This window comes from Macaca mulatta, chromosome 6 (genome assembly GCF_049350105.2).
Source record: "Macaca mulatta isolate MMU2019108-1 chromosome 6, T2T-MMU8v2.0, whole genome shotgun sequence".
Classification (NCBI taxonomy): Eukaryota; Metazoa; Chordata; class Mammalia; order Primates; family Cercopithecidae; genus Macaca; species Macaca mulatta.
The window spans coordinates 77,826,440-77,846,582 of record NC_133411.1 but is presented as its reverse complement, the minus strand read 5'-3'; the positions used below and the strand labels follow the sequence as shown (position 1 = coordinate 77,846,582).

The window sequence follows — 20,143 nt, the reverse complement described above, 5'->3', positions numbered from 1 at the left end:
ACTCTTAGCCCTCATCCCAAGCAACTCTTAAGTGGCAATATGTTTGCATTCAAAGAGTAAAAAAGAAAAATGGAAGGAACACATATTCCTCTAGTTCTTTTATAGGAATTAACCCCTTCTGGGTTCACAGAGGTGCTCTGTAGAGGTACAACACGAAAACCTGTGCTTTATTAACAGACATAAGCAACACACTTCAAACTATATATACATGTGATTTCTAATCATAGTTAATGGGAATGCACAGGAGGTGACACAACTTAGAAACAAACTTTAGAGAACAATCTCCCCACTTTAATTTGTTTAATTTTCTTTTTACAATAAACTTTTTTCTTTAATTAAAAATAAACAGAGTTAGCACAGTACCATGAGTACAGAACCAATTAATAAGCACCATTAATTGCTATCTAGACAGAAAATTAAGTTACATACCATATTGCTGTACATGTCTTCTCAAGTAATATAGAGGCTTTTTAAATATGTAAGAAACTTACTCTTGTGTTTTTCTCCTTTAGAAGGACCCGCCTGAACAGTGGCATTTTCTAAAAGATTGTTTACTTCCAGTTCATTAACTCCATCTTGCTTCTTCCTTCTTCTTTTCTTTTGATTTAGGTCTACTTCTAATGCAACCTGTTCTGCATCCTTCCCTGATAAGGTCAGAGACTCTTCGTCAACTGTCTGAGCATCCTTCTGAGATCTTTCTGTGTCTGAAATTCTAGAACTCATAGACTCATCTGGATCATCATTCACTCTTTCACAGGCAATTTTTTTGACTGAAAACAAGAGAAACGACTATAAATATGCAAACAACCTAAAGAAAAATTTGTGAAGGTGGAAAAGAGACTCAAAGATGTCCTCTGTAGTATTTATTTGCAAGAACAAAAAACCTAAAGACAACCTAAAATGTCCAATGGGAAATGACTAAATAATATATAAAAATCCATGGAGCCAATAATAATAATGAGGTAAGTTTATATGCAGTCACATGAAAATTTCAAAGCATACTGTTGCATTAAAAAATCAAGCAGAACAAGATACACATAAAATCTTTTTTTTAAAATCTCATTTTTATTAAACAAAAACAATTACATATAGAGATGCTCCTTGACTTATACTGGGTTTCATCCCAATAAACCCATCATAAGTTGAGTATACTGTAAATTGAAAATGCATTTAATACAGGCCGGGTGCGATGGCTCACACCTGTAATCCCAGTACTTTGAGAGGCTGAGGCGAGCAGATCATCTGAGGTCAGAAGTTCGAGACCAACCTGGCCAACATGGTGAAACCCCATCTCTACTAAAAATACAGAAATTAGCTGGACGTGGTGGCAGGCACCTGTAATCCCAGCTGCTCAGGAGGCTGAGGCAGGAGAATCACTTGAACACGGGAGGCAGAAGTTGCAGTGAGCCAAGATCGCATCATTGCACTCCAGCCTGGGCGATAACAGCAAAACTCTGGGCTGGGAATGGTGGCTCATGCCTGTAATCCCAACACTTTGGGAGGCTGACGCAGGTGGATCACTTGAGGTCAGGAGTTCAAGACCAGCCTGGCCAACATGGTGAAACTCCATCTCTACTAAAAATACAAAAATTAGCTGGGTATGGTGGCACATGCCTGTAATCCCAGCTACTTGGGAGGCTGAGGCAGGAGAATCGCTTGAATTGGAGAGGTGGAGGCTGCAGTGAGCTGAGATGGCGCCAAGGCACTCCAGCCTGGGCAACAAGAGCAAAACTCCATCTCAAAAAAAAAGTTCTGGTTGGGCATGGTGGCTCACACCTGCAATCCCAGTGCTTTGGGAGGCCAAGGTGGGCAGATCATTTGAGGTCAGGAGTTTAAGACCAGTCTGGCCAATATGGTAAAACCCCATCTCTACGAAAAATTACAAAAATTAGCCAGGCATGGTGGCACGTGCCTGTAATCTCAGCAATTCAGGAGGCTGAGGTGAAAGAACTATTTGAACTCGAGCAGTGAAGAATTCAGTGAGCCAAGATCGGGCCACTGCACTCCAGCCTGGGCAACAAAGTGAGACCCTGTCTCAAAAAAAAAGTTCTTACATTAAATAAGATACAGTGAGTTACTCATGTTATCACCTATAACATGATAATCACAAGAAGATATATATTTTAATCTTCTAGGATTATGTGCAAGTAAAAAAAAAAAAAGATTACTGAGAATAAAGGTATTTTGCAGTTATCAATACTACTTTTTATTTATTTATTTATTTATTATTTTTTTTTTGGAGACGGAGTCTCACGCTGTTGCCCAGGCTGGAGTGCAGTGGCGTGATCTCGGCTCACTGCAAGCTCCGCCTCCCGGGTTCCCGCCATTCTCCTGCCTCAGCCTCCTGAGTAGCTGGGACTACAGGCACCCGCCACCGCGCCCGGCTAATTTTTTGTATTTTTAGTAGAGACGGGGTTTCACTGTGGTCTCGATCTCCTGACCTTGTGATCCGCCCGCCTCGGCCTCCCAAAGTGCTGGGATTACAGGCTTGAGCCACCGCGCCCGGCCTCAATACTACTTTTTAAAAGATATGCTCCAGAAGAAGAAATTCTAGCCCAGCTTTGAACAGAAAAGAGTTAATTTAGCAGGCTTGACTGCTATCCTTTGAAAATCCTCCTTACAAGGTTGGCCCTCAGGTCATGTCTCAGAATTTGGTTCTGGGAACGGTTCCTACCACTCTTAACTGATAAGAGTGGTTCACTGTGCCTTAGCCGTATAATGTGGTTTATGCTGAACTGCTTTCCTTTTGAATATCTGAAATTTTGGTATGTTCCAGGCAAAGGATGCTGAATCCTTAGTCTTCTTGGTGAATACTCAAACCCCGGTGGTGGTCGTGGGGACCCCCAACACAGGCTCTCACAATCCTAGGTTTCAGTTCTGCCTCTGCCACTACTCACACTATGAGTCCTTAGGAAAAAGTGTCTTACGATCGCTGGGGCTGTTTCTTGGTGATTAAAACCAATACAAAAGGGGCTAAAACGTAAAATAGCTAACATATAAGGTTCCCTATAGTTCCAAGCATCTTCTTTATGTGATTACAGCTAAACATTGTCCTCATAGATCAGAGTTCAAATAGTTAAGAAAACATAAGCCTAAAAATAAAAATACCTACATATATACAACGTCTTTCTACCTTTTACAAGTCAACATTAGCCTTCAGAAATGTTATGCTCAACCAATACAGTCTAGTCACAACCCCAAAAGATTAGAGTTCCATTTTTTTAATACTAGAATACGACACTCCAAATTCTGATGCTCTTTGACTGGCTACAACTATCCTCTATGCTAGAAAGATATCAAATAACCCAATCATGCCAGTTAAAAATTTTAAAACAAAGCTATTGTTTTGGACCAGATAACTAATTGATTGAAAAAAGATATACTCCCTCCAACTGGATGCTTTGATGATCTTAACTACCTGAGCTACACATGAACTCTCAAAGGCCTGAGGGACAACATTACGAGTTTATTACTACTAAGTAAACTAGCACACTTTCCTTTAAAATCAATACCTTTTACATTTTTCCGTGGTTTGGTGGATTTCTTCTCCTTTAAACTGTGATTTTTAACAGATTTTTGTTTTCTTTTCTCTTCTTCAGCAAGAACTTTCTGAAGCAAATGAGCAAAAAAATCGAAGTCAAAAGGGCGCTTTTCCTCTGTTTAAAAAAAAGGAAAAGAACTTTCAAGTTTTTATTTTTCAAAACTACTTCTAGCTTTTCAAGTATCATAACATCAAAAGCAAATGGGTTTGTCTATCAGCAGGAGAACAGATAAACAAGTACACAACAGAACACCACTCAGCAATAAAATAGCTTTGTCTTAGCAGAGAAATAGGTAAATTCACATCAGAACACCACTCAGCAACAAAAGGAATAAACTAGTTTATTACAAACAATAATTTGTTTACTACAAATTTGTAATAATTTATTACAAATAAACTAGTTTTAAACAAAAGGAACTACTGATACATGCAATAATCTGAGGCAATCTCAAAAACATACTGAGTGGAAGAAAACAGATACTAGGGTACATACTGTATGATACCATGTATAAGATATTCTAGAACACACTAAGCTATCTATGGTGATTAAAATGAAAATAGTGGTTGCCATGGGCCAGGAAGACAGCATTTGATTGTCCAGAAAGGGACATAACAGGCCTTGTGAAGTGATGAAAACATTTCCTCTATTGTTTGGGATAGTGGTTACACAGGCATATTCTTTGTCAAAACTCGAACTATACTTTGAACTGTGTGTAAATATAAATCAATTTTTTTATGGACTGAGAAGTCCTTGAAATGCCTATTCACCACCATATGCCCTATGGTGCCACCTTTATCACAACCATTTCACCATTTACTCTTATAAGAATCAGCAAAGTGGGAAGTAAATGAATTTAATCAGGAACATGCCCACTAAATACCTATCAACAGCATTGTATCTGAAAGTAATCAGTGAACACTCCAAGAATGAATCCAGGCCAGGAGGCAAATCCTTGCTTGAACTTTACATCTAATCTTACAGTAAATGTAGAGAAAATGGTGCTCTATGCACATAAGCTGAAGACTGGTTTGATTACAAGATAGCCTCAGAAAAGAAGGTATATACTAAAATAAAAAGAATTTCAGGAAACTAAACCCAAATCTGGGATTCCTGAAGGCCCTATTTCACTGTTGACCCAGACTTAATTTGTTCTGACTCTCCACAATGATTCTGAAAGACATAGACTCAAAGAATCATAAAGGATCTCCACATGGTTCTCAGAGAAATTCAAAACGTAAGTTCTCTTAAAAAACCTATATAGGTTTTAACTAAAAAAATAAAATAAAATAAAAGTCCAACAGAAAGCCCCCAAATCAATGAGTTGTTTTTAGTTTTGAGATAGGATCTTGCTCTGTTGCCCAGGCTGGCCTCGAATTCTTGGGCTGAAAGGATCCTCCTGCCTCAGCGACCCCTGAGAGTAGCTGGGACTACAGGCATACAACACTGTATCGTGTTTAAGATCAATAAATTTTAACGATATCTATTATAATGGTCTATAAAAGGCTTCACACTCTAAATAGACTGTTTATAGATTTATGAATTATTTTCTGACTATAATGTGTTAAACTTAATGAAAAGTTTCAGGACCACTTCTCTAACACGGAATGGGCCAAGGAACACAATATTCCAGATCTTCTAAGAACCATTCCGCAAAGCAGTTTCCCTAAAGACCCGATAAAACACTGGGTATAGAATCTACCCACCTACCTTACTGTCTACTCATAAAATAAATGTACATGCTACATAATTGTAAGTACTCTCTACATTTGGATTTTTTTTCCCTAAAATTAGCACTATGGCTAATCTGATGACTAAATGGACATTGAATATATTCATTAATAATAAAATACTGATAATTATAAATCCACAAAAAATATATTCCTGTCCACCAGTGTGGTGAAAAAGAAAAAGACCTATCTTCCAATAAAAAATTACAAGAACTATTTTAAACAGTAAATTTATTTTTCTTTATAGATCCTTAGATGTCTTTCTCTAGACTTAAAGAAAAATGTTAATTTTAATGAGGATTTTAGTTACAAATTGAAAGATACCTATCATTCCTTCAGACAAGATCTAAATTCAAATGCTAGTATATCTCTTCAGACAGAACTTCCCCCCAATGATCATTAGGGAAAAAGAGATCTAAACAGCCACCCTCTCTTTTATCTTCTTTTTGGAAATGAATCACTACCTAAAATTATGTTTATCCACTATCTTTCTTCCCCCATCCAATTAGACTTAGGGCTCTAAATGCAGGATTCTCATCTGCCATATATCTTCCACCATTACATACTCAATACCTAGAACAATGACTACCATATAGTAGGTGGTCAGTGTTATAGACTGAATGACTGATTAGTCATTCAGAACTAGAAAGAACCATCTATATAACTAATAGTACTGTCTTCCAGAAACAATTATCTCCTCCAATACAGTTCCTTCAGAATAAATAACACTTAGAAGTGGTAGCATCAATCCCTCCATAACTTCTTGGACTTAAAACTGTTTACCTGCACCTAGATATTCTGGATAATCTCCTGTCTATATATTTGTAGCAAGTACCAGACCCATACTGCTAAACAGAAAAATTTCAGACTTCTTCCTCTTATGCCAATACAGGAACAAAACAAATCTAAAACACACTGGAGCCAAAGACAAAAGACTGGTCATTTTTTAGGCTCTCCAAGTAATACTTTGTAAAAGAGGTCTTAATACTTACGGAATGCTTTGTCTATTCTCCATCCATTTGTTTTCTCTTCACGTTTAAATTTATTCTGTTAACAACAACAAAAAACCCTATGGTAATTTTCTCCCATAAAACAAGCTTTTTTTTCTTAAATGCAGTAAGCATTAAAATGAAACTCTTAGGAATAACATACTGTTCTCTACTTAATATGTCTTTGCCCATAGGCAAGTTACTTAAACCTTTGGCTTTTTAAAAATAAGGATGAAAGATTTTTACTGAGCTTCTTGATTCTCATTACAAATAGCATGAATCAGCAATGAAAGCTGGATTTACAAAGGACAGAAAAACATAAAGTCAACATACACAGAAGCAGATCAAACCTATGATTAAGGTAACTGGTATTAACTTTAAAAAAATTAAGTATTCGTATCAGGTTAAGCCTCTGACATCATCGTTCTAATATATTTCAAGTGGCATGGAGAGAAGGCTATAGAGAAACAAGTGAAATTTTGAAGCAGGCCAAGTTTATCTTGACAACCTTCTATATATTAAGGCACATTTCATCACGTTTTTCTCAGCCCCAAAAATCCCTGTCCTCAGTTTACTACCAGATTACTTCCATTAAGAGGGAGATGTTTAAGGCTTAAGGCTCAATCCATCCTAAGGTCATTAGGAAGACTGAGGGCATAAGTTTGTGTCTGAAGATGTGTCTGAAGATACACACATCGTAGGAGAGGAAACAGCCAATGTTTCCCATCTATACGTCAGTGATCTACAAGTTTTTACTAAAAGCAAAAAATAAAGCTTTTTATTGGAAAAAAAAAAAAAAAGAGAGAGGGAGAGAGAGAATATCACATAAAACAAAGGAAGTACTTCATGCCCCCTTCCTCCCTTCAAAAGAACTTAACCACTAATATGACTTGTAAAGCAATCACTTTCTTGTTTATGACCCAAGTGTGTACTCTTAGATGCTATAGTTTAGCCTTACCCACATTTTTAAAACCTGATATGACATTAACATCTTTTAATGTACAGGTTGCCCTTCTTTCCCATTCTTTTCTTTATTTTTCTTCACAAAACTTATTACCAATACAGAAGTTTTCAAAGATAATCTTATTTCTACCTTAAAAGATCATACTGTTATTTAAACATTTCCTCAAAAGTTAACAAATGTTACCTCCACAAAAAGTGACTGGCTATAAACATTAAATTAAATGTCCTAAAAGAAACATCAATAGGTTTCAGGCATTTAATTCTAAAACAGTGCTACCTCATATTGTACTTAATTGGTAATATAATTCAAAACAATTTAAAACTTTCTCGAAGAATGTATTGAAACTAGTTATTGATTTCATAGGTAAGAACCAGTAACAGGTCAAATTCCATGATCACAAAATAAATCCCATAATTTCCACTACTGGCCCTGACAAAGTAACTCATTATGGATAATATCCAACTCTACCACGAATGACTTTTAACACTGACAAAATATATACATCAATTATTTTCAAGCAAAGGACAACAGTCAGAGCAAGACTACAATCATGGAGAGAAGAAAAACAGACAAGATGTGCCCATGTTTACCTTGGCTCTCTGCCTGGGCTCAATTTCCCAACCAAGGAAAGGGAGGTGAAGGCTAAACAGGGTACAGCAATCCAACTAAGGCTGCAGAAGTAGGGAATCTTTAGGAGCATAGCTCTAAAAAGGAACTGTGAGGGGCACCTCACATGCCTAGGTGGAAGTACTCCATGGTACCTTGGCCTAAGTATGGGTTGCATATGTCCAGAATATAAGGCCTAAAAGAGAACAGCTGCTAAAGGGATGAGAGCAGAAGGAAGACGCTAAAAGTCACAAAACACCATACAACAACAGAGTTCAGGTGCATCCTAATGGAAAGACCTCACTAACACCCAAATACATTCACCTCAGACACCAGAAAGGTCATCATTAGAGATAAAGACGATACCCTAGAGTAGCCTTTCTCTACCAGGGATGTAGCATGAGAATGAAGTACTAATGCATTAAAGCAGCCACTGTATGCAATGCATTCCCTTCTCTCATTTATCTATTTACAGTATAGTATTAGTATAACCATCCTTAGAGAACTTAGAAAATAGTAACTCATGCCTACCGTGAGACTGTTCTGGAAAAAGAATAATATAATAGTAACTCAAATTATTTTCTGTAAATCAGACAAGAAATCCCATTGGAGAAAGGATGTCCTAGATTAAAGACCAGTCTAGATCTGCCTCAACAAAGCTTTAAGCCAAGCCTTAACAGGAACAAAGAGGTCAGCAGTAAATTAACGACTTTCCAGAACAAAAGTCAACACTATTTTTTATTTTGTTTTGTTTATTGAAACAGAGTCTTGCTGTCTTCCAGACTGGAGTGCAGTGGTGTGATCACAGCTCACTGCAGCCTTGACCTCCCAGGCTCAAGCAATCCTCTTGCCTCAGCCTCCTGAATTGCGTGTGCCACCACGCCTGGCGTTTTTTTGTTTTGTTTTGTTTTGTTTTTGTAGAGATGGAATCTTGCCATGTTGCTCAGTCTGGTTTTGAACTTCTGGGCTCAAGCAATCCTCTCATCTCAGCCTCCCAAAGTACTGGGATTAGAGGTGTGAACCACCGCACCTGGCCCCAATGCTCTTTAAAACAAAAGAAAAAACATAATCCAGACACTATACAACACATCATTCACAATGTCTGGTATGCAATTTCCTTTTTTTTTTTTTTTTTGAGACAGAGTCTTGCTCTGTCTCCCAGGCCAGAGTGCAGTGGCGCGATCTCGGCTCACTACAACCTCCACCTCCCGAGTTCACGCCATTCTCCTGCCTCAGCCTCCCGAGTAGCTGGGACTACAGGCGCATGCCACCACGCCCAGCTAATTTTTTGTATTTTTAGTAGAGACGGGGTTTCCGTGTTAGCCAGGATGGTCTCGATCTGCTGACCTCGTGATCCAACTGCCTTGGCCTCCCAAAGTGCTGGCATTACAGGCATGAGCAACCGCGCCCAGCCCAGTATGCAATTTCAAAAAAACTCACGGCTGGCCGGGCATGGTGGTTCACTCCTTATAATCCTGGCACTTTGGGAGGCTGAGGTCACTTGAGGTCAGGACGTCAAGGATCACTTGAGGTCAGAAGTTCAAGACCAGCCTAGCCAACATGGTGAAACCACATCTCTGCTAAAAATACAAAAATTAGTCAGGCATGGTGGTGTGCACCTGTAATCCCAACTTGGGAGGCTGAGGCAGAAGAATCACCTGAACCCAGCAGGCAGAGGTTACAGTGAGCTGCGATCATGCTACTGAACTCCAGCCTGGGCAACAAAGCGAGATTCCATTTCAAAACAAAAAAAATGGTTGGGCACAATGGCTCACGCCTATAATCCCAGCACTTTGGGAGGCCAAGGTAGGTGGATCACTTGAGGTCAGGAGTTCGAGACCAGCCTGGCCAACATGATGAAACCCCATCTCTACTAAAAATATAAAAATTAAGCTGGGCACGGTGGCTCACACCTGTAATCCCAGCACTTTGGGAGGCCAAGGCGGGTGGGTCACAAGGTCAAGAGATTGAGACCATCCTGACCAACATGGTAAAACCCCGTCTCTACTAAAAATACAAAAAAAAAAAAAAAAAAAATTAGCTGGGCATGGTGGCACATGCCTGTAGTCCCAGCTACTCAGGAGGCTGAGGCAGGAGAATCACCTGAACCCAGGAGACAGAGGTTGCAGTGAGTTGAGACAGCGCCACTGCACTCCAGCCTGACGACAGAGTGAGACTCTGTCTCAAAAAAAAAAAAAAAAGAAAAAAAAATTAGCCAGGCATGGTGGTGCACACCTATAGTCCCAGCTACTCAGGAGGCTCAGGCAGGAGAATCACTTGAACCTGGGTGGCAGAGGTTGCAGTGAGCCATGATCATGCCACCATACTCCAGACTGGGTGACACAGCGAGACTCTGTCTCAAACAAAAACAAACAAACAAACAAACCCATGACAGAGACCAAAAAATTAATTGTTTTTTAAAACCCACATGACATGAGAAAAGATAGGAAAATGTGATAGGAAAAGAAAAGGAAAAGTCACAATAGCACGATCCCATTCCCTGGCAAGCAGACTCAGAATAAAAAGAAAAAAAATTAACAGATCTCAATGTGATCTAGATATTAGAATGAACAGACAAAAAAGTTAAAGGATCCATTAATTATACAGATGTTTGAGGATTTAGAGGAAAGTATAGTGAAGTGATGGGGAAATCTCAGCAGAGGAATAGAAACTATAAAAAATAGCCAGGAGGAGGCCAGGCGTGGTGGCTCACGCCTGTAATTCCAGCACTTTGGGAGGCCGAGGCAGGTGGATCACAAGGTCAGGAGACCAAGATCATCCTGGCTAACATGGTGAAACCCCATCTCCATAAAGTTAAAAAAAAAAATTAGCCAGGCGTGGTGATGGGCACCTGTAGTCCCAGCTACTCAGGAGGTTGAGGCAGAAGAATGGTGTAAACCCGGGAGGCAGAGCTCGCAGTGAGCTGAGATCATGCCACTGCACTCCAGCCTGGGCGACAGAGCGAGACTCCGTCTCAAAAAATAAAATAAAATAAAAATAAAGCAAACCCAGGTGGAAATTACAGAAATAAGAAATATAGTATCAGAAACAAAATATTCACTAAATGGGCTTAACAGCAGACTGAAGACTGAAGATAAAAGACAGGGTCAGTGAACTTGATGCTATGACAATAGAAACTATCAACACTGAAATGAAGGAAAAAAGATTGGAAAAAGGTGGTCAGAGCTTTGGTAACCTGTAGAATGTCACTTGGGGTAAACTATGTTGGTGGAGTTCCAGAACGAGAGAATTAAACAGAGAAACTATTAAAAGAAGTAATTTAAAATTTCCCAAATACAGGGAAAGATGCAAGAAGCTCAGCAAACTCAAAACTAAAGCTAGGCATATCATCATCATACAGCTGAATACTAAAAAAAAAAAAAAAAAAGAAAGAAAGAAATCCTGAAAACAGCCAGAGAAGTACAATTAATCATATATGGGGGCAAGAACGATATGATTACTGTCAACTTTTCATCAGAAACACTGAAAGCCAAGAGAAAACAGAATGATATCTTTAAAAGACAAAAAAAAAAAAAACCGTCAAACCAGCAAAATATATCATTCAAAAATAAGGTTGAAATAAAAACATTCAGAAAAATGAAAGCTCAGAAAATTTTTCAACAGTAGACCTGTCATTCAGACCTACAGGAAGAAATGAAAACATCAAAAATGGTAAATATATAGTTAAATGTTAAAAACTAGTTTTTCTACTCAATTTCCTTAAAAGACAAAAAACCCATATATATCTATATACAGAGAAGGAAAGCTGGTTTTTTGTTTGTTTGTTTTTGTTTTTGAGACAGAGTTTCTCTCTCGTTACCCAGGCTGGAGTCCAACAGCATGATTTCAGCCATCGCAACCTCTACCTCCAAGGTTCAACTGATTCTCTTGCCTCAGCCCTCCGAGTAGCTGGGATTACAGGCATGTGCCACCATGCCTGGCTAATTTTGTATTTTTAGTAGAGACAGGGTTTCTCCATGTTGGTCAGCCTGGTCTCGAACTCCCAACCTCAGGTGATCTGCCTGCCTCAGCCTCCCAAAGTGCTGGGATTACAGGCATGAGCCACCGCACCCAGCTGTTTATTTTTGTTTTTAAGGCTAGTCAAGTAAAGCAGTGGAAGTAGAGTAGGGTAAAAGAAATTTATCTGGGCCATGTATGGTGGCTCAGCCTGCAATCCCTGCACTCTGGGAGGCCAATGCAGCAGACTGCTTGAGCCCAGGAGTTTGAGACCAGCCTGGGCAACATAGCAAAACCCCATCTCTACAAAAAAAATACAAAAATTGCGTGGGCATAGTGACATATGCCTGTACTTGGGCACCTGGGATGCTGAGATGGAGGGATCACTTGAGCTCAGGAGGTTGAAGCTGCAGGTAGCCACAATCATGCCACTGCACTCCAGCCTGGGCAACAGAGAGTGAGACCCTGTACTAAAAAAAAAAAAACCCGAAAAGAAGAAATTTATCTGAACATGGGTCAGCTGGTTTTTTAAAAAATTTAATATTAAAAAAGAAACAATTCTGTTATCAGTTGAGATCATTTAGTTGTAAACACCAGTACACTTGGACCAGCTGCCTCATTAAACTATTATAAGTTCATTGTAAAGTGAATTTAAAGATATATAGGGCTAAGTACAGTGTCTCATGCCTGTAATGCCAGCACTTTGAGAGGCTGAAGCAGGAGGACTGCTTGAACCCAGGAATTTGAGACAACCCTGGGCAACATAGTAAGATCTCTTATCTACAAAAAATAAAAAATTTAGTCAAGCACGGTAGCGCACACCTGTGGTCCAGGAGGCTGAGGTAGGAGGATTGCTTGAGTCCAAGAGGCCATGGCTGCAGTGAGCCATGGTTACACTGCTGCACTCCAGCCTGGGCAACAAAGACCCTGTCTCAAAAAAAAAAAAAAAAGGAAAGGAAAGGGAAAAGAGACTGGGCGCAGTGGCTCACGCCTATAATAATCCCAGCACTTTGGGAAGCTGAGGTAGGCAGACCACTTGAAGTAAGGAAGTTCAAGACGAGCCTGGCCAACATAGCAAAACTCCATCTCTAGTTAAAAAAAAAAATTAACTGGGCGTGGTGGCACGCGCCTGTAATTCCAAGCTACTCAGGAGGCTGAAGCAGGAGAATGGCTTGAACCTGGGAGGCAGAGGATGCAGTGAACTGAGATCACATCACTGTACTCCAGTCTGGATGACAGAGCGAGACTCTGTCTTAAAAAAAAAAAAAAAAAAAGGGAAAAAAGGGCAAAGCTGGCCATGTTCTTTGGGGCTACTGAAAAAACAAGCAAATAAAAGGCTGAGATTTTCAGGAGCTTCACGGTTGGTGAATGCAACCAGGTGCTGGGAGGTCAGTGCACCTCAACTCCTCCAGGACAGAAGTGCCTGCATTCAAGACCCTTCCAGACCTTACTCTATGAATCCTTCATCTGTATCCCTTACAATATCCTTTATAATAAACCAATAAACAGCTGGTTCAGTGTGCTGAACTTTGCTAGCAGCTGAGAAAGGAAGCTGGAAAGAGGCAAGCTCCTGGTGCAAAGGTGGCTGTGCAGCGTAATTTAGGCCTTGGAGAAGCCGGGGTTTTAACACTTTACGAGATGTGCTTTCTCAAAGCTGCCAGTTCTTTTAGAACTCATCAAATTGAGGCTGCTCCAGCCAGCTTTACAGGGAATGGATTTAAGGCAAATCTTGTGTTTAAAGAGATTTAGGCCGGGCGCGGTGGCTCAAGCCTGTAATCCCAGCACTTTGGGAGGCCGAGACGGGCGGATCACGAGGTCAGGAGATCGAGACCATCCTGGCTAACACGGTGAAACCCTGTCTCTACTAAAAAATACAAAAAACTAGCCGGGCGAGGTGGCAGGCGCCTGTAGTCCCAGCTACTCGGGAGGCTGAGGCAGGAGAATGGTCTAAACCCGGGAGGCGGAGCTTGCAGTGAGCTGAGATCCGGCCACTGCACCCCAGCCTGGGCGACAGAGCAAGACTCTGTCTCAAAAAAAATAAAAAATAAAAAAAAAAAAATAAAGAGATTTAGAGGAAGCCTGAAGAGGAAAGCAGACAGATTGTGAAGAAAATCGGTAGCATTTTTGCCTTGAAGGTGAAGAACGCATGGCCTAGGGGGTAAAGAAGCCACCTAGCGGTGGATGTAAATAACAGCAAAGGATCGGTGCTTTCCAACTCAGATGAGAAAGCTGACCACACAATCACAAATACTAAGACTTACTTGCTTTAGTGATTGAACTGGTAAAATGAATCCTCAGTTCGCCTTCCTTCAAGGCAAAGGGAAAATCACTGGCAATATGAAGTTACAAAGTTTTCAGCTTCAGCCAGGCAAAGGCAAGCTGTGAGGAACTCCCTTTGGCTCCTTTTGAAAATCAAGATATCTCATCTCACAGATACGAATCTATATAATTACATTGTCAGAATTTAGGCTGAAACTACACATTGGCAAATAACATGAGATAGATTTGTTTTAAAAGGTGTGACGAATCCTGGTTTTCCTAACCTCTGGGTGAACACAGCCTGATGATGAACTACTGTTTTGCTGAATTGGATACAACTGTGCATTACAAAGTTAATACGTTATTTATGGCCTGGAATAAAACTGAGTTTCAGAATAAAATTAGGAACAGTAAAATCCAAACAAAAGCTCCCATTTTGCTTATGAAGTACACTGAAGGGCCAGGCACAGTGGCTCATGCCTGTAATCCCAACACTGGGAGGGCGAGGCAAGAGGATCACTCGAGTCAAGGAGTTCAAAACCAGCCTGGGCAATGTAGTGAGACTTAGTCTCTACAAAAAAAAAAAAAATTTAATTAGCCAAGCATAGTGGCATGTGCTGTAGTCCCAGCTACCTAGGAAGCTGAGGTGGGAAGATCATTTGCGCCCAGGAGATAAGAGGCTGCAGTGAGCCGAGATAGAGGCTGCAGTAAGCCGTAATCATGCCCATGCACTTCACGATATGTAACAGAGCGAGGCCCTGTCTCAAAAAAAATTAAAGTACATTTAAGGATTATTCTGCTGAAGATGTAATTTAAGAGTTCCCTGGATGAACTAGAGAAGAAAAAGACTACCAACAGCTGGCAAGTAATTACTGTTATGCATTTAATAACCTTAATCAGTAATAATTAATAATTCTTAAAATTTTATAGTGGGGGCCAGGCATGGTGGCTCATGCCTGTAATCCCAGCACTTTGGGAGGCCAAGCCAGGTGGATCACTTGAAGTCAGGAATTTTAGACCATCCTGGCCAACATGGTGAAACCCTGTCTCTAATAAAAATGCAAAAATTAGCCAGGCATGGTGGCAGGCACCTGAAATCCCAGCTACTCAGGAGGCTGAGGCAGGAGAATCACTTGAACCCAGGAGACGGAGGTTGCAGTGAGACAAGATCACGCAACTGCACTCTAGGCTGAGAAAAAGAGCAAGACTTCCAAAAAGAAAGGAAAGAAAGAGAAGAGAACAGAAGAGAAGAGAAAAAAGAGAAGGAAAAAATTCCATACTAGGATTACAAAAAAAAAACACACATAAAACTTTTAAATTTTGCCTTTCATACCATCAGAAACAGTATTTTCTTCCTAAATCAAAATAAAATAAATATGATCAGAGCCTGAGAGGAAAAAATCTAAGCTGAATACAGGCCAAATTTTTTTTTTTTTTTTTTTTTGAGACAGGGTGTCGCTCTGTTGCCCAGGCTAGAGCATAGTGGCACTATCTGAGTTCACTGCAATCTCCGCCTCCCAGGTTCAAGTGATTCTCATGCCTCAGCCTCTCAAAAAGCTGGGATTACAGGCACAAGCCATCACGCCCAGCTAATTTTTGTATTTTTAGCAGAGATGGGGTTTTACCATGTTGGCCAGGCTGGTCTCAAACTTCCAACCTCAAGTGATCCACCCACCTCAGCCTCCCAAAGGGCTGGGATTACAGTCGTGAGCCACTGCATCTGACCCAGGTCTAGTTTTAAAATAAACATGGTTTCAAAGTGGGTTTCCTTCTTTTAAAAAAAAATTCAGTATATTTGAGTCATAAAACACTGCTGTTGATTAAATGAAGTTTGTTTTCAGATGCAGCTTTTAAATTATAATCTCATTAATTTAACTAAATGTATAAAGCTCAGTCTTTTGTTATAATTTTCCATTTTCATGTAAGTTTAATTATCTGTATCTTTTTTCCTAGTTTTTTTAAGGCTGATGTTATTTCTTATAAATCAGTGAGATATACAGTAAAGTAATGCTTTTCTAAGAATGTTTACTAGAAAATTTACATAGTTCTTCCTGGGAAAAAAAAAGGGCAGAGGATTTCAGACTAGATAAAAAAGCATGACCTATGCTCCATTCAGTAGGATATATACTAAAACTGGAACAATACAGTCAAGATTAGCCTGGCCCCTTGACAAGGTTAAAACAAATAAACAAACAAAACAAAACAAACAAAAAAACCAGGCTATGTAGTCTATAAAATGTGTACTTACAATGTGAAGACGCAGGTTAAAGAAACAATTAAAAAACAAATTCATGGACCAGTCAGGATGGCTCACACCTGTAATTCCAACACTTTGGGAATCCGAGGTGAGAGGACTGCTTGAGCCCAAGAGTTTGAGATCAACCTGAGCAACAAAGTGAGACTCCATCTCTGTAACAATAATTTAAAAAAACACAACCACGCAGGAGCCCGGCACTGTGACACACATTTGTAGTGCCAGCTATTCAGGAGGCTGAGGCAGGAGGATCTTTTGAGCCCAAGAGACTGAGGCTGCAATCATCCCTATAAATAGCCACTGCACTCCAGTCTGGGCAACATAGTGAGACCCCAGTCTCTAAATAAACAAAAATAAACATTTCCTAAAGGTAAAAGAATAAATTCATCAGCATGCTAAATGTCAACATCCAACAAACCAACTTTAACATACACAAAGTAAAAACTGATAGATCTAAACAGAAATACATCCATAGTCATGGTTGGAGATTTTAATTCCTCTCTTAGTAACTGACAGAACTAGATACCACCACATCCAACAACTGTAGAATACACATTAACTTCAAGTACACTGGAAACACATACCAAGATGGAAATATGCTAAATTTCATTTTTTAATATGCTAAATTTTAAAATAAATCAATATATTTTAAAAATATTAAATTACAAATTATATCAACATACACAATAAAATTAGGTTAGGAAACAATAAGATATTTAGGCCCGGCACAGTGGCTCATGCCTGTAATCCCAGCACTCTGGGAAGCCAAGGCAGGCAGATCACTTGAGCCCAGAAGTTCAAGACCAGCCTGGGCAACATAGCAAAACCTCATCTCTACAAAAAAAAAAAAAAAAAAGTTAGCTGGACTTGGTGGCACACACCTATAGTCCCAGCTACTTGGGAGGATAAGGTGGGAGGATGGTTTGTGGCAAGGAGGCAAAGGTTGCAGTGAGCCAAGGTCGCACCATAGCACTCCACTCTGGGAAACAGAGCCAGGCTCTGTCTCAAAAAATAAAATAAAAACTTACATCCCAGATGCTTAGAAATTAAGCAACCAACTTTTAAATAACTGAGAAGTAAAGGAAGAAATCACAGGGGAAACTAGAAAATATTTTTAACTGAACAGTAACAACATCGGGCCAGGCACAGTGGCTCGTGCCTACAATACCAGCACTTCGGGAGTCCGAGGCAGGAGGATCTGCCTTGAGCTCAAGAGTTGTTTGTTTTTTTTTTTTTTTTGAGACAGAGTCTTGCTCTGTCACCTATGCTGAAGTGCAGTGATGCAATTTTGGCTCACTGCAACCTCTCGCTCCCGGGTTCAAGCAATTCTCTTGCCTCAGCCTTCCGAGTAGCTAGGACTATAAGAGCTTGCTACCACACCTGACTAATTTTTATATTTTAGTAGAAGTGGGGTTTCATCACGTTGGCCAGGCTGGTCTTGGACTCCTGACCTCAAGTGACCCACCCACCTCAGCCTCCCAAAGTGTTGGGATTACAGGCATGAGCCACCATGCCTGGCCAAGCTCAGAAGTCAGAAACTCGCCTGAGCAACCTGGTGAAAACTCATCTGTACAAAAAAATGCAAAAGTTAGCTGAGCATAGTAGTGCACACCTATAGTCGCAACTTCTTGGGAGGCTAAGGCAGGAGGATTGCTTGAGCCTGGGAGGTGGAGTTTTCAGTCAGCCAAGATCATGCCATTGCACTCCAGCCTGGGCAACAGAGCAAGACTGTCTCAAAAAAAAAAAAAAAAAAAGAAAAAAAATCAAAATTTGTGGGACACAGCTCTAGTGATGCTTAAAAGGAAATGTACAGGCTGGGCACGGTGGCTCATGACTGTAATCCCAGCACTTCGGGAGGCCGAGGTGGGCGTATCATGAGGTCAGGAGATGGAGACCATCCTGGCTAACACAGTGAAACCCCATCTCTACTAAAAATACAAAAAATTAGCCGGGCGTGGTGGCGGGCACCTGTAGTTCCAGCTACTTGGGAGGCTGAGGCAGGAGAATGGTGTGAACCCAGGAGGCAGAGCTTGCAGTGAGCTGAGATCCACCACTGCACTCCAGCCTGGGTGACAGAGCGAGGCTCCGTCTCAAAAACAAAAAGGAAATGTACAGCTGTAAATGTCTACTTTAGAAAAGAAGGCTTTAAAATCAATGCTTTAAGTGTTCATCTTAAGAAGCTAGAAAAACAAACACAGTAAATGGAAGTGCTGAACGGTAAATTTACAAAAAGTAAATGGAAGTGCTAAACAGTAAAAAAAAAATCAATAACAACACACAAACAATTGGAAATTTAAAACTGACATTAAGAAAAGTTGGTTTATTAAGGAGGCTGGGAGAAATGGCTCACACCTGTCATTCCAGAACTTTGGGAGGCCAAAGTAGGCAGATCACTTGAGCCCAGGAGTTCCAAACCAGCCTGAGCAACATGGCAAAACCCAGTCTCTCCAAAAAATACAAAAAACTAGCTGGGCATTGCAGCACATGCCTGTAGTCCCAGCTACTCAGGAGGCTGAGGTGGGAGGATCACTCAAGCCCAGGAGGTTGAGGCTGTAGTGAGCTATGATAGCGCCACTGCACTCCAGCCTGGGTGACAGACTGAGACCCTGTCTCCAAAAAAAAAAAAAAAAAAAAAAAAAAACAGAGAGAGAGAGAGGAAAAATACAAATTATCAATGAAAGAGTAAATTTATAAAATAAACCCTTCCTCCAAAGAAAACTACAGAATCAAATAGTTTCACAGGTAAATTCTATCAAATGTTAAAGACAAAATAATATTAATCTTCAACAAATTATTTCATAAAATAGAAGAGGGAGCACTTTCCAGCTCAATTTCTGTGACCAGTATAAGCCTTATATCAAAATAGGACAGACTTTGTAAAGGAAAATTACAAATCAGTATCCCTCATGAACAAAGTAGCAAAAATATTCTCAAGAAAATGTAGCAAAACAGAACAACACAGAAAAATAAATTATGACCAAATGGAGCTTATACAGGAATACAACATCAGTCCAATATTTGAAAATCAATGTAATGTAATTCAGTAGCTTCAAATATAGTCTATTCTCATTTTTGAGATGGAGTCTTACTCCCATTGCGCAGACTGGAGAGCAGTGGCGCAATCTCGGCTCACAGCAACCTCCACCTCCTGGGTTCAGGCGATTCTCCTTCCTCAGCCTCCCAAGTAGCTGGGATTACAGGTATGCGCCACCATGCTTATGGCTAATTTTTGTATTTTTAGTAGAGACGGGATTTCACCATGTTGGCCTGGCTGGTCTTGGACTCCTGACCTCAGGTGATCCACCTGCCTCGGCCTCCCAAAGTGCTAGGATTACAGGTGTGAGCCACCATGCCCGGCCTACTCTTACTTTTCTACACTTTACCCAATGACCTGCTAGAGCCATAGTAACCTTTCAGGAAAAGAATCTACATGATTTTTGAGACAAATAGCCCAGTGACAAATTTATAATTAATTACTCAGATCAGCAGAGAGCTCCAATTGTAGACAATTTCTAGCCTTCACAGAATTTTAACATTTTGTTCTTTTATCAAAGATCAACATCAGAAAATGAACGTAAAGAATATAAACAGTTCCTCATCTCTTGCAGAAATACAAGACTATTTCATTACACTGTACAATGCCCCTTATGTAATGTCCCCAGACAATCCATGCCTAATTTAGTTCTAGAGGAAAAAACATACCATCCTAATGGTTCCTTTTATTAATGTAATGAACATGACATGGATGAGAAATGAAAGAAAAAGCCCATGGTTGGGTAAAGATCTCACTATCAATTAAGAATGCATTATGGCAACATAGTGTGATGACACTCAAATGAGCTTAA

General features: G+C 40.1%; 1 protein-coding gene across 6 annotated transcripts in view; it reads right to left on the bottom strand.

Annotated features, from left to right (window-relative positions):
• Window positions 1-20,143, bottom strand: part of BDP1 (B double prime 1, subunit of RNA polymerase III transcription initiation factor IIIB) — a 114,838-nt gene that overhangs the window by 79,156 nt on the left and 15,539 nt on the right. For all 6 annotated transcript variants that reach the window (XR_013418373.1, XR_013418374.1, XM_015140253.3 and 3 more), the window contains exons 8-10: window positions 6,262-6,316; window positions 3,513-3,656; window positions 492-770 (exon numbers count right to left, since the gene is read on the bottom strand). Coding sequence is in view for 4 of the 6 variants with exons in the window: in XM_015140253.3 (XP_014995739.3) it covers window positions 492-770; window positions 3,513-3,656; window positions 6,262-6,316 (478 nt within the window). In the remaining 2 variants the exon portion in view is untranslated. The remainder of the gene's footprint in view (window positions 1-491; window positions 771-3,512; window positions 3,657-6,261; window positions 6,317-20,143) is intronic.